This window comes from Heptranchias perlo, chromosome 7 (genome assembly GCF_035084215.1).
Source record: "Heptranchias perlo isolate sHepPer1 chromosome 7, sHepPer1.hap1, whole genome shotgun sequence".
In the NCBI taxonomy this organism is placed as follows: domain Eukaryota; kingdom Metazoa; phylum Chordata; class Chondrichthyes; order Hexanchiformes; family Hexanchidae; genus Heptranchias; species Heptranchias perlo.
The window spans coordinates 72,744,552-72,757,630 of NC_090331.1; the positions used below are offsets into that span (position 1 = coordinate 72,744,552).

At 44.4% G+C, this 13,079-nt stretch overlaps 1 protein-coding gene across 2 annotated transcripts; it reads right to left on the minus strand.

The window, feature by feature from the left end:
- Positions 1–2,148: 2,148 nt before the first annotated feature.
- LOC137323865 (gamma-crystallin S-1-like) lies at positions 2,149–7,908 on the minus strand. 2 transcript variants are annotated; one of them, XM_067987879.1, is made up of 3 exons: positions 7,891–7,908; positions 3,771–4,013; positions 2,149–2,424 (listed from the first exon to the last, which is right to left on the minus strand). In XM_067987879.1, exons 1-3 carry the CDS (start codon positions 7,906–7,908, stop codon positions 2,149–2,151), a joined length of 537 nt encoding a protein of 178 aa, XP_067843980.1. The 2 variants fall into 2 exon arrangements, with proteins under 2 accessions (XP_067843980.1, XP_067843981.1); XM_067987880.1 differs by lacking the exon at positions 7,891–7,908 and adding an exon at positions 4,117–4,125.
- Between the last annotated feature and the right edge of the window lie 5,171 nt (positions 7,909–13,079).

Consider the following 13,079-nt stretch of genomic DNA (forward strand, 5'->3'; position numbering starts at 1 on the left):
ACCATGGTTAATTTCAGGGAGCTCAAAGTCAACTGTTTTCCAGTCTCCAGTGCAAACAGTGCAAAGATGGGCTGAAAAGGCTGATGTCCACATGAAAAGCTCACAGTTGGCATATATGCATATTGTTGAGATTTTCATTTCAAAGCAAGATCGTCTAAAACATTGAGCAAATTAATGACCCCACGTGACTTTCCCAAATGGAACCTAAGGGAAGATTCCGACTAATCATTACAGTTATGACTGTTGATTAGAATAGCCTTGACTGTAAGAGCATCGATGCTGTCCACCTGTTATGCTGACCTATGTTAATTAGCAGATCTGAAAATAAATGTGAAAAAGCTCAGTTGTCTTATGTTTTTATTGATAACTGGTGTTGCTCAACAACAAAAAAGTCCTTCTTCCTGTATTTATTTCTCTGCTTCTATCCCACTCTCTCATTATTTCTAGCTCCCTTCTTGTCTTTGCTTTCCATTCTTTCTTGCTTTCTCTGTTTACAGCTCTCACACTTATCTCATTGCGGTAACTGCATCTCTCTACTTGTGTGCAACTTGTTCTTACTCTTTATCGCTGTTTCTGTAAGTCTCTCCTTCCCTTTGTCTCCTTTCTCTTCTATACATCTCCAATAAGGCTCTCACATATATTCTTTTACTGGTATACTCATTTTCTATGCCTTTGTTAAAGCCCAGGGTAAGTAACAACATGGCAGCCAAGATATACAGAGTGGGAGAGCTGGGTACTAGGATCAAGTGGGGATCAGCTGTCTGGGAGTTGGTGCAACATGTACACATGAGAGAGAAACTGCAGTGTTAAGGCTGAGGCTAAAACCAGGGAAAGTGGGAGGGTTGGAGATTATTTGTCCTGTGGGATGAAGCTGGAGCCTGACATCACTTGGTGGGGCATGGGGGGGGGTGGGGGAGGGGGAGTAAGTTGGGATGTGGCAACACCAGATTGAGAATTGGGGTCTGGCATCAGGAGTATATCAGGGTCCAGTATCAGGGATATTTCAGGTTCTGGCAGCTCTGGGTGAGGACTGGGAATAGGGGAGTACTAAGGGGGTTGGATTCAGGCATCATCTGGGTAAAGATTGGGGTCTAGCACCTCTCGAGGGAGGTTTGGTGTCTGGCTGCATTGGGAGTGGGAGCCAGATCTGGAGCTGTCACGAGACCCAGATAATGAGCTGGAGGGAGAACACGAGTGACAACAAGAAAAAGAGCAGGAACATCAGCCACAACCAGAGCAGGAACCAAAACGTGAGCTGGAGTGGGAGCTGCTGTGGGTAAAATTCTCATCAAGTTGCAGTAAGCAGAAAAGAAATGAACTCCAGAGTTTTGAGCAAGTGGTAGCTCATGGTAGCTGTAGCCTGTTATGTGGAAGAAGAACTCCTTCACATAGACAATTAGATTAGGGATCATAAAGAGTGAGTTGGTCGTAAAGTACAGGGAGGATAGTTGTAGTGGGACTAATATTGAGAGGCCTGACAGAGTGCACATTGGTGTTGGTGAAAAAGGGCGAGAAAGTTATTGGAACCAAATTGATGTTTGAATTTTTTTAAGGAATTATCATGTAATTATTTTATGTATTTATTATGTTATCTAAATTTAGCTCTTACTCTTATACTGTGCCGAGGGTCAGAAAAGAACACGGCCACTGAAACTACTTGGAAAATATCATTGGAGCAATGTGATTTGTTTTTGGAAGTTGCTGCTTTGTGAATGGTAGCTTCAAATTTGAATTGGGCAATTTGATTCCGCAAGTTATGCCAGTCACTTGTCCCTCATTGGTGGCGTTTGGCAACTGATTTTGGTTTGTTCACATTTAATCAATCAGAAATGATTGCTAAAAGACAGTGGTCATTTCAATCAATCATGATTTTTGACCAAATGTGTGACATCATAAAGGGTGATGACAACTTTTGAGGGGCGATATGCTACAGATGAGCAGCATATGCAATACTTTTATATATATCATTGGTGGAATTGTTATCTACGCTTCTTCAATCCAAAAGCTATTCATTATCTTAATCATAGAACAATTTAATGAATTACATAAAATATTAGTCAAGTAAATTGTATTTTATTTATACTTCAGAATATTTCAGTTATATTTAGAAGTACTTCAGCAAGAAAAAGTCAGATTTTCAACACCATTTTAAAAATCCCTCATGCGCCTGAAAGATCCGATCGTTGAGTTGGTGCCACCCCAGTCACTGAATCTCCTGTATTCACCGGGTCTCATGAAGTACTGGCGGCCTCTGTAGTTGGGTTGTTCATAGAAGGTCCAGTAACCGTCCATCACATGGCAGGAGTGAATGTCACGGTAGCGGAAACGATCGTAGACAGATGGACAGTCATCCATGAATTCCATCATCTGTCCTCCAAAGTCAGGCCTCTCGTAAATCCTCATTCTGTAGTTTCCACCTCGGTACTATAATATAGCATTTTAATGCAATATATAAGTATGATAATGTACATACAGTAATATAGATCATTTGGAAGGAGATACATGGCTACGGCACAATCATTTTGTTTAGATCCATTTAGTGATCATGAAATAAAGCACAAATAATGAATTTGTACCTTAACTTGTGTTTAGTGATCTATGCCTAATTTATCAATTTCTACAACATTTGGATATTATTTCAAGTTTTTAATATGAGGAGATTCAGCTGAATGTTCATTGGGCAGGATGCCCATGTTGGTTGTAACTGGGCATGGTCTTACTCCAGCCATTATGGAAATGAAGTAGTGAAAATAAAGTTGTTGCTAGCACTGGCATTATGGAGTAATCATTGATGCATAGGGAAAGGAGTTTGCCAGTTTAATAAGGAGTGGGTCAGTGGGACAACTGCCTTGTCACTTCGTTTTCCATTCCTGTTGAGAGAATTTAGCAGCAGGAATGAAAAGTAGCAACTAGCTATTGTCGTGCCACTTCCAGGATTATTCAATTTACCTTGTAGGGGGCAGTACCTCCATCCAGTCCTTACAGGGCAAACAATACCAAGGGAACAGTGCCGAGAATGAGGGGGAGACTTCCTATTCCAGGAGTTGCAGCTCTAGTGGCTCAGTTGGAACCTGGCATATCTATCCAGGATGGTATTCCCAGTGGGAAAAGGTGTACCCACCTCTACATGGGCGAATGTGAGCAACAACAGTGAGGTCCAGGCCAGAGAAGTGGCCTGGACCCCCAAAGAAGCCAAAAGCAACTTTTAAAAAAATATTCCCAATCAGCCCCCTTACACAGGGGACCGAGATGAACATGGTCAAGGTTCCCACATCTGATAATTATCCAGTGACTCCTGCTGGAAACTGCACATGTACAGATATTGCTGAGGATAGTTTTGAGATGATATGCGACGCCTATAGTTAAGCAGCCCATTAATGCTCAAGGGTCATAAATGTAGATCAGCTACTTGGTGAGGTATCATAAAGTTGCTTCCCCCATGGAATTGTACTACAGCATAAGTACGTTTCTTGGGGAGAAAACTGAGGTACGGGGCATAAAATTTTATATAGCAGTAATATGGTACATTATCGTATGTACGGATTAAAAAATAACTTATAGATAACATTTTGGTTCACCATTAAATCAAGAAAAAGGGAATGAAATTCATCCAAAATTTAAACGAAAGTGGTAACAAAGAATTAAACAAAAGAATGGAGGTTATATTAACGTATTGACTATTAATAAGAGATGTATAATAAATGACATAAAACATACGAGAAAATAATTTACAATTTACAGCTGCTCACGGACATGAATTTATATCTTACATATGGGTAGGTGCGACATGACCTGATGTTGTCATTGAATCCCATCCAGCGCTGGTAGTCAGGATATTCTCCCCTGCTCAGAACATACTGGTATCCCATGTAATTGGGTCTCTCATACAGCACCCACCAGTCACTCTCAACACGGATGGAGTTGCAGCGGCTGAAGTAAGAGGACAGGTCAGCACAGTCAGTACTGCACTCGTGGTGCCGACCCTGGAAGTTCCTGTCCTCGTAAAAGGTGATCTAAAAAAAGAGACACGGGTTAAATATCAAGACAACTTCAATCAATAATTTAGCAAATTAAGTAATTACAATATAACATATAAATTGAAAGAGTTAGTCTTGCCTTTCCCATTTTGAGCTCTCAGTTAGCTAAGCAACCAACTGCATGTAGCACTGCCTCAAACAGCTTGGTATTTATATGCTGGGCAGAAGGGTCTCTCTGGGCATTACTTTTGTTATTATAATGATTCAGGCCTGAAAATCAGCAGAAAAAAGCCATAGCATATCCATTGTAGAAAAATACCTGCATTCATAGTAACAGGCTTGTCACTGATTCTTTCATTTTGCCTTCGTGTCATTTTCATTGTTCTGTGACAAACAAATCCAAGAATGAGAGCCTATGATTCTTCTGGGAGCTGGTGCGGTGACAATTGCGCACAAAATGTTTGATTTTCAGCTCTGCTGAGTTAAGTATTTTTGTTGATTTCAAATCTGAATGACAATTGTCTACAGTATTCATGATTTTTGTAAAAATGTTTTAAAAAGAAAGTTCACATGCAGTTCATACATGAGGCATGGTGCTTTTAACCATCATGAACTTTCTCTGTACTTGTCGTCCTCATGTGGACCAAAATGTGGCAGGGATTTATGCAAAGAGGTTATAAACAGCTTGGTATGTATATGCTAGGCAGAAGGGACTGTCTGGGCTGTATTTTTGTTATTATAATAATTCAGGCCTGAAACTTATCAGTATCAATTAAGCCCAGCTTCTAACTCAATACAGAGGAGAAGCTGCTGCTGTGGTTACTGATTGACTCTCATAATTGGAAGAGTACTGATAAAACTAGTCGGTGGTTATAGTTCAATGTGATACGGCACAGTTACTAATTGTTATAGATGGTTCACAGGGATGACATGGAATTTACAAAGAGATGTACTACCTCAGGTGGGTGGCTGCACGAAATGGTGCATTAAAGATGCTGCGATGGGAGACTGTGGATAAGCGAGGATGGGTCAATTGGCCTTTCTCATCCACATCTAGCTTGCGAATTGGGAGTGTCTAAATGAACACAATGAGTGGAGAAATTCAACTCATGGCCACCTGATTTTCTGGCCTAAAATCGGTATTCGAACTCTGAATTTTGCATTGTGATTTGCTGCTCCTGAACTGCGCTGGAAGTGCGATAGATGCTATATTGACTCAGGCAACTTTTAGTCGTCCAGGGGGCCCAACTGAAGCAGGCATTAGGCTCCTTAAATATCCAAATCGCGATTGTACATCGGTTTAGGACCTCGAATGCGAAATTCAGGTACAAATGAGTAGAGTTTGCATCGCACAGGCTCCGTCTAGTTGTTCCAGGTGTTGAGCGGCTTAACCAGCGGTTCTTAAAGGGACCACTGGAGGTTGTTCATTAAAAGTCCCAGGAAATTTTCAGTTTCTATTTTAGTGGTCGCAGGAGAAGCAGGATTGCTCCTTCTGGACCGACAAAAAACTCCAGCCGCTGCCGGTCCATTTGAAGCCTTTCCCGGGATCACCTCCCCCTCCCCCCCACATCCCCGCCAGGTCTAACCTGTCAGCCAGCTCAGTGTAAGCCGGTGGATTCCTTCCGTCCCCAACCAGTGAGCTGCAGTGGAGCTCTCATTTGATGCCTGCAGCTTGCTGGCGGTCATTAATCAAGGCTTGAAGCCAAATTTAGCTCGGACTTCAGGCCAACATGGGCCAGGGCACGAAGCTCTTGTCCTTCCTACTTTGCGGCCGTTTTGGCCAGAAGTCAAATTTCTCCCCCCATTGTTGGAGGTAGACGGAAAGGAGACCTTTTCAAATCTCAAGTACTAGATGTATAGATGGTGGAAAGTTCTCCTTTTAATGTACTCAGAATGTATGTTTTGATGTATTTTGCTAAAGTCAGCAATGCAACACTGAAACACAAATAAAATCCAAATTTAAGAGTAAGTTAATTTTCTATTTTGTCAGAAACAGTTTTATTGCTTCCAATTGCTATTACCCACTTTTATTGCCATACAGATCATTACATTTGTTATTTGCTTTTCGATCCCCGGACTTTCTTAGAAAAACATAATGTTTTATTTTCAAGCAACATCATACATGAGCCTCTGAATTAACTTACCTGGAAAGCTCACGGATAAATGATTAAAGATTGCAGTACAACCTAACACCTGGAAGAATGCTCAATTGACAGTAATTGCTTTTGTTATGAGCTTTCCTTTCTGCCTCCATCTAACTTTTAATCATCTAAACAAAGTATTTTTGTTTTGGGCATTTCTTTTACATAGAAACATAGAAAATAGGAGCAAGAGTAGGCCGTTCGGCCCATCGGGCCTGCTCTGCCATTCAAAATGATCATGGCTGATCGTCTAACTCAGTACCCTGTTCCCGCTTTTTCTTTTAGTTTATTTGGTTAAAAAGTTGTGTTTCTGAGTTACAATGTGACAAGATCCTGTTCAGGCATTTTCCTCTTAATGTATCAGATTTTAGCCCAGCTTCGCTTGAAATAACTGAAATTTATTGCATTGCTTGCAAAAAAATGGAAGTCAGTGCACAATCTTAAACATATCTGTTTTCCTGATTAACCACCTGAAAAGATAACATATGCTTTAATGTCCTTTTTACGTACACTGTAAAGGTACAGGAAGAAGAATTTATATAACGCCTCATTGTGTCTCTTAAAATCATCCCAAAACACTTCACATATAATGCATTATTTTTGATGTGCAATCACTGTTGTTATGTAGGTGAACACAGCAGCCATTTTGCACATAGCATGTCTCACAAACAGCAATGCGACAAATGATCAGTTAATTTGCTTATTTAAAATGTTTAGCCTCTAAGAAAGGTTTTGTTAAGCTAAAAGAGTAATGTTTGGCCCTCAGAGATACCTTCTGTTCACCAATTATAGTACAATATGTGTATATAATTATAGTACAATTATAGTACAATTATAGTATAATTATGCGGCATCTCCACATCATAGTACAAAAATAGGCATGGTTGATACTCATGTCTGCCGTTTGTTAAATTAGTGAACAGAGGAAAATACAATCAGAGGAAAAGAACATTGATCTTCTATCAGAACAGTCCTACTTTTCAAATAAGACTTTGTATGTTTTCTGAATTTGCCAACTCAATGACGATATATTATTTATTTTGTTTTCAGTCTTTGAACTTTGTACTCATTGTGTTGCTAAATAAAGATTTTTTTTCAAAAATATACTTTATTGCAGTTTTGCTTTATTATACCCACACAATAAGTTGGGATAAACATATACAATAGGAAAAAGCAACAGTTATAAATAGCTGAATATTAATCAATTGGAATTTAAGGAATGAAGAGGATGTAATGGTAAGGTGATAAATCAATAATCAGCCAGGCCAAATAGAATGGCCTCTACTTCTGGTTCCACAGACGTGTCTCAAAAATAATGAGCTATTTATCTGGCTCACTGATGTAAATAAAAGAAAGAGGAAATTAAACTTGTTCCAATAATCTCGGTGGCTACAAACAGCACTGACCCAATTTATGAAATATGGGCCTTGCTAGATTCTTTGGGAAAAATGCAAGGAATAACTTCAGAAACATTCAACATTTGGGGAAATATCAGCTGATGGGTAACTTAGAATTCTAGCCAAACAACAAAGGAGACAGAATTCCTTGCAGGGTCAAAAGAAAAGTAATATTTAATAAATCTAATTCATCCAGGGTGGCAAGAGTGGATGCAAGTGCTTTTGGCCAATACTTTGAAATTATAGGAGAGGGGCAAGCTGGATGAGAGTATAGATTAGATGTTTATAGCATTGCTTTTCCAAAGATTTCCAGTTGGAACCGAACAACTTCAGGTAATATAGCTCTGAATATTATGACCGTAGGTCTATTGTTACTTGATTGTTAGTCAACATCACCTGCCTCTGCTCCTAACTCGTCCCCATTGCCACTGAAACCTTCAACCATGCCTTTGTCACCTCTAGCTTCATCTGCACCAATGGACTCCTTCCTGGCTCTGCATAAACTATAACACATCCAAAGCTATATCAACCGAATCATATCTCACACTGAATCATAGTTCCCCTATCATTTCTGTTCCAGTTAACCACCATTAGCTCCCCAATGTATTCACATTCAAATCCTTGTTCAAGTCTACAATTTCCTCCACCTCTCTAACCTTCTCCAGCCCTACATGCCAGGATGCTGTAATTGAGGCTAGCCTCTGACCTGCTGCAAATCATAAAATGTGATGAACGCTAAATTGGGCCATGTAGTGCCCATTGTTTCGGCACGACATGGTCTCTCTGACATCCAAGATGGCTTGGACGTGCATGCACGTTTCCAGCATGACGTGCGCCAGACGCCATCTTGGTATAGGAGTTAACGTTTGCGCAAATACAGAATGCTGGAAGCATGTAAAGTAGAGAGAAAATACGTTCAATCAGTGTGCAACGCTGATTTAAAGTGATAGACACCATTTTCGACCTTAACGCTCAACTCAACGCACAGTCTTAACCCCAACCATCTGAACATATCTTACAGTGCCTGAAGGAACCCCCACCAGTGCTATTTAAAGGGGCCATGCAGGTGTTGCAGGTTAGTTGCTGGATTATTGCTTCTGGCAGCTGGTGGAGTAGGAAGTGTTTTTTGAAGCTCTCTATTCCTACTGAGAGTTCCTAGACTATGTATGAGAGTGTTTTGGCAGGAATTGTCTTATGGTTCGGAAAGTTACAACCGTGGTTCAACAACATTCCTGGCAACCATGGGAGGCATGCCAGGGCTCCCGCTGGGCATTGAGCATGACTGGGTGCATGCAGAGAGGCCACGCACAGCAGATCAAGCTGCGAGGAGACGGAGGACAAAAAGGCACCGGGCACTGAGCAGGAGGCCCTACTCAATGAGGGCCTTCCGGGACTAATTCTCTTGCCTCACATGACCGAGGAGGATTACATCCGATGCCTGAGGTTCACCAAGGAGGCCGTGACCGAGATCTGTCAACTGGTGCGGCCACAACTGCAGCCTCAGAGCAGGGCGAGGACAGCATTGCCTGTAGCTGTGAAGGTCACCGTGGCACTGAATTTCTACGGCTCAGGAGCATTTCAGGCCTCTGCAGGCGACATGTGCAACATCTCGCAGTATGCAGTGCACTGCTGCATAAGGGAGGTCACAGACGCACTGTATCAGATGAGGAACAGGTTCATCACCTTCCCTCACCACAGAGTGTAAGGGGTTTCTTTTTTTTACTGTTTCTCGGGCTTATAATAGGTCAGCCAGTTATGTTTTCCTGAGCTGCCCTGCCCACAGTGCGGTTGCGAATCGCTTACCCCTGTAAGCTTAGGGATATGGCTAACAATGGCCCTGAGCTGTGGGGTGCCATGCGGCACTACAAACTGGTTCTGGATGGCCCCTAGGTCCTCGCCATCGGCGGGCGGGCCGTACCTCTGTTGTCGGAGGGGGTACACTGGTCCCGGTCCTGGTCTATCTGCCAGGAATTGCTGGGTCTCACCTAATGCTTCATCCTCCACCCCCCCTTGCTGCCAGACCTCCTGAAAACTCGGGGCTATGGGTGGTGGCCGTGAAGCCTCTGGTTCCCTAACCAGTGTCGTTCTGGGAGCTGCCTGTGGGACTTCCCTGTTTGGGTTGCCGGTAAAATCCGACTGGCCCGCCTTCGGGCTAAGGAGGCATACCATGCCCTTCGCCCTCGCTAAGGCCATGCCCAAACGTTCTATTTCTTGCCTGCAGGGGCCATGATCTGCGTCCTCAAACCCCTGGGCGCAGGCCAGCTTATATGCTGCCTTTACCTCGCCTACTTTCTCCTCCTGCTCTTTTAATTCTTGCGTGAGGCTGTGGATCTTATCCATTAACCGAACCTCACTGCCTCTCGCCTCTCTGACCTGGTATTCCAGGTGTTCCATTCTACCTCTAGCGCTACTTTTGAGCTCAGCGATCTGGTATTCCAGGCGCTCTACCTTTGCCTGGTGGTCCCTTGCCATCTGCGCCCTTTCTTGGCTTATTGCCTCGAGCGCCGCTACCCCTTTCTCTTCCGCTGCTGTCTTTCCCTGCAGCTCTAGGGTCAACTGTTTAATCTTGGCTGCTTGTACTGCTACAGCACGGTCTAGTACAAAGACCTGCTTTTTAAATCACAAGAGCCAGACCGCCTTCTCAATACCTTTCTTATACTGTTTACTTGCTGTCCACTGGATGGCTGCATCTATGGGACGCTCGGGCTTTAACATATCGCCCACCCACTTTTTCGCGATATTTACCTTGCCGCACACATAGGCAGACAACCTTATCTCCATTGCGGATTCCTCCTCCGCACCACTGTCTGCCTTGTTACACACTTTCGCCTCAGCTCCTACCTGGCTCGCCATTTCTGTCAGGGGTTTCTTTTTTTTACTGTTTCTCGGGCTTATAATCGGTCAGCCAGTTATGTTTTCCTGAGCTGCCCTGCCCGCAGTGCGGTTGCGAATCGCTTACCCCTTCCTGATTCTGAGCTGAGGACTTATCGAGTGGTAACAAAGACAGACAAACAGACCAGTGGATTGGTACAAGGAAAACCAATGTTTATTAATAAGAAAACTAAAACTACAAGGTAAACAGTATAATACAGAAGATAAAGAAATCACTATGGATGTAATACAGTCTTACACTTATCGGGTTGAAAGAAACGGACACATTGAGGGAAAATTCTAAAATCACAAGTTTAGCAATATCCCTTAACCCCCAACCTTACACTTATGCTAGGTTGTCTTGTGGCGGCCAGAAAATTAATGCTCACCGGTGAAACAGATGAAAAGGCCTGGCCCCTGTGCCTGCTGCTGCCGTCGACATGTGGTTGCGAGGTTTACTGGATGGCTTCCTTCTTAGTTGCTAGCAGACAGACAGGACAGGGCCAAGAGGCGAAGAGAGAAGAAGCAAGCCAGAGATACTGGGCAGCCCCAGTTATACCCTCTTGGTAACAGGTTTTTTTCATACCTTATCAGCTTGCTTCATTGTTTGATTTAAGCACGAAACGTAAGACAAAGGACCCCATCTCTGGCCCATTTACATGAATGGCCATTTCCTGTATCGATCTGTTCGCTAACTGCTTTACCATTGTTCCGAATGTACCTTGATGGTTCACCTTTTGTCCTGCGATCACTTCCTGCTCGAATTTTGATGTGTTGGCCGGCCATGTTGATAGCTTGCCTCAGGGCTAGAATGCAGCTGCATTGTTTAAAGAAACCTGTCTGAGACACGAAGCCTGTCGAGTTGTTGAGAATGCAATTTCAAATCTGCCGGTCCTCGGCCATGTGTCTGACTGCAGCCATTTTGAGAGACCTTGGATTTTTTAAAACAGTCACACCAGGGTTTCTTTAATAACTCCAATAAATCTTCGGGGTGGGGGGAACATGTGAAATTTTGCGAATCCCTTCAAGAGACAAGCTGAACGAGCGAGCACGGGGGTTCGCTCATATTGCTGGCTTATCCATGGTGCAGGGTGCCATTGACTGAATGCATATCGCCCTGCGTGCCCCCCATATCAACTCAGCTGTCTTCGTCAACCAAAAGGGCTTCCATTCCCTCAACGTGCAGTTGGTGTGCGACCCCACGATTCGAATCATGGAGGTTGATGCCCGCCACCCTGGGAGCAGTCACAATGCCTTCGTCATGCAGCAGTCCAACGTGCCATCTACCTTTCCCCTGACTTGACAAGTCAAAGGCTGGCTACTGGGCGACAAGGGCTATCCCCACACGACGTGGCTCATAACACCGGTCAGGAATTCACACACACTTGCACAGCAGGCCTCTAATGAGAGCCATGCTGCCACACGCAACATCGTGGAGCACACCATAGGCCTCCTCAAACAACACTTCCGCTGCCTGGACCGGTCTGGAGGAGCCCTGCAGTACTCCCCCGAGTGGGTGGGCAGATTCGTGGTGGTCTGCTGCACGCTGCACAACCTCACCATCATGAGGGACCAGCCTTTGCCACTAATGATTGGAGAAGACCCTGAGCCAGAGGTGGAGGAGGAGGAGGCTGAGGAGGAAGAGGCTGAGGAGGAGCAGGAGGAGGAAGAGGCTGAAGAGGAGAAGGAGGGGGTGGAGCCAGAAGAGGAAGTGGAGGAAGTCGCAAGGGTGCAACAGGAACCATATGCCTTGTTTGCAAGGGCTGTGTGTGCTCGCCTGATCCGTGCCCACTATCAATAATGTGAACTACAGCCCCCAACTCACCAACAGTCCTACACTCCCCACCTTTCTACTCCCACAAGACAATGAAATCGCCCTCCATCTGATTGCATAAATAAAAACCATCACCAAATGCAAAAGTCTCATTTATCAATGAATAAATGAAATGATGCAAACAGAACAGAACTATTCACTCTTGTGCATTCCCTTAGTGCCTGTTGTCCGTGTGCCTTTACCTATCCTCGTGCTCCTATGAGCTGCTTCCCCAGTGGCTGGAGCATGAGTGGTGGAAGGCTGCTGGCCTTCAATCGAGGAGCGTGCAGATGGCCTTAGAGGACGACCTCGAGCAGCTCTGGGCCAGGAGGGCCCGGCTTCAGACTGCACCATCTCAGCATGGGATGCAGCAGTCTGGCCTGGCTGGCCAATAGTCAATAACAGGGGCAGTAACGGAGTGGCAGGGGTGGGAGCAGGAATGCTGTTGTCCTGAGAGAGGAGAGCAGGTCCGACTGCCATGGCGCCACTGAACGAGGCGGCACCTCAGCAATCCTGGCGATTAGCTGGAGAATGGATTGCTGGTGTGCTGTGATGACCTCGAAGCCCCGTTTCACAATTGTCCCCAGACCCACGATAGCAGCAGTCTGAGCTCCAAATGCAGCAGTCAGACCTTGGATGGCAGATGCTTGTGCTGCAATGGATGCTGTGACATCAGTCATCAGATGCTGCATCATGGTGGGTTCCACAGGTGCGCTGATGGAGGTGACCACCCGTTCCATGTTGGAAAGGATGGGCTCCAAGCTCTGCGCAAAGCCTTGTGCCAAGTTGGAGCTGGACTCCCCCATGCCCCTTCTCATTGTGCTCAGGCTTTCTGGCAGTCTTTCCAATGCCCCAAGCATTTGTTGGTGTACGCCCATCA

What these genes read in the sequence shown, in the direction of transcription:
- LOC137323865 (XM_067987879.1), bottom strand. An exon ending in CATGTCGCACCTACCCATAT is followed by an intron (nt 2,425 to 3,770) that starts GTAAGATATAAA and finishes GCTATATTATAG; the next exon opens with TACCGAGGTGGAAACTACAG.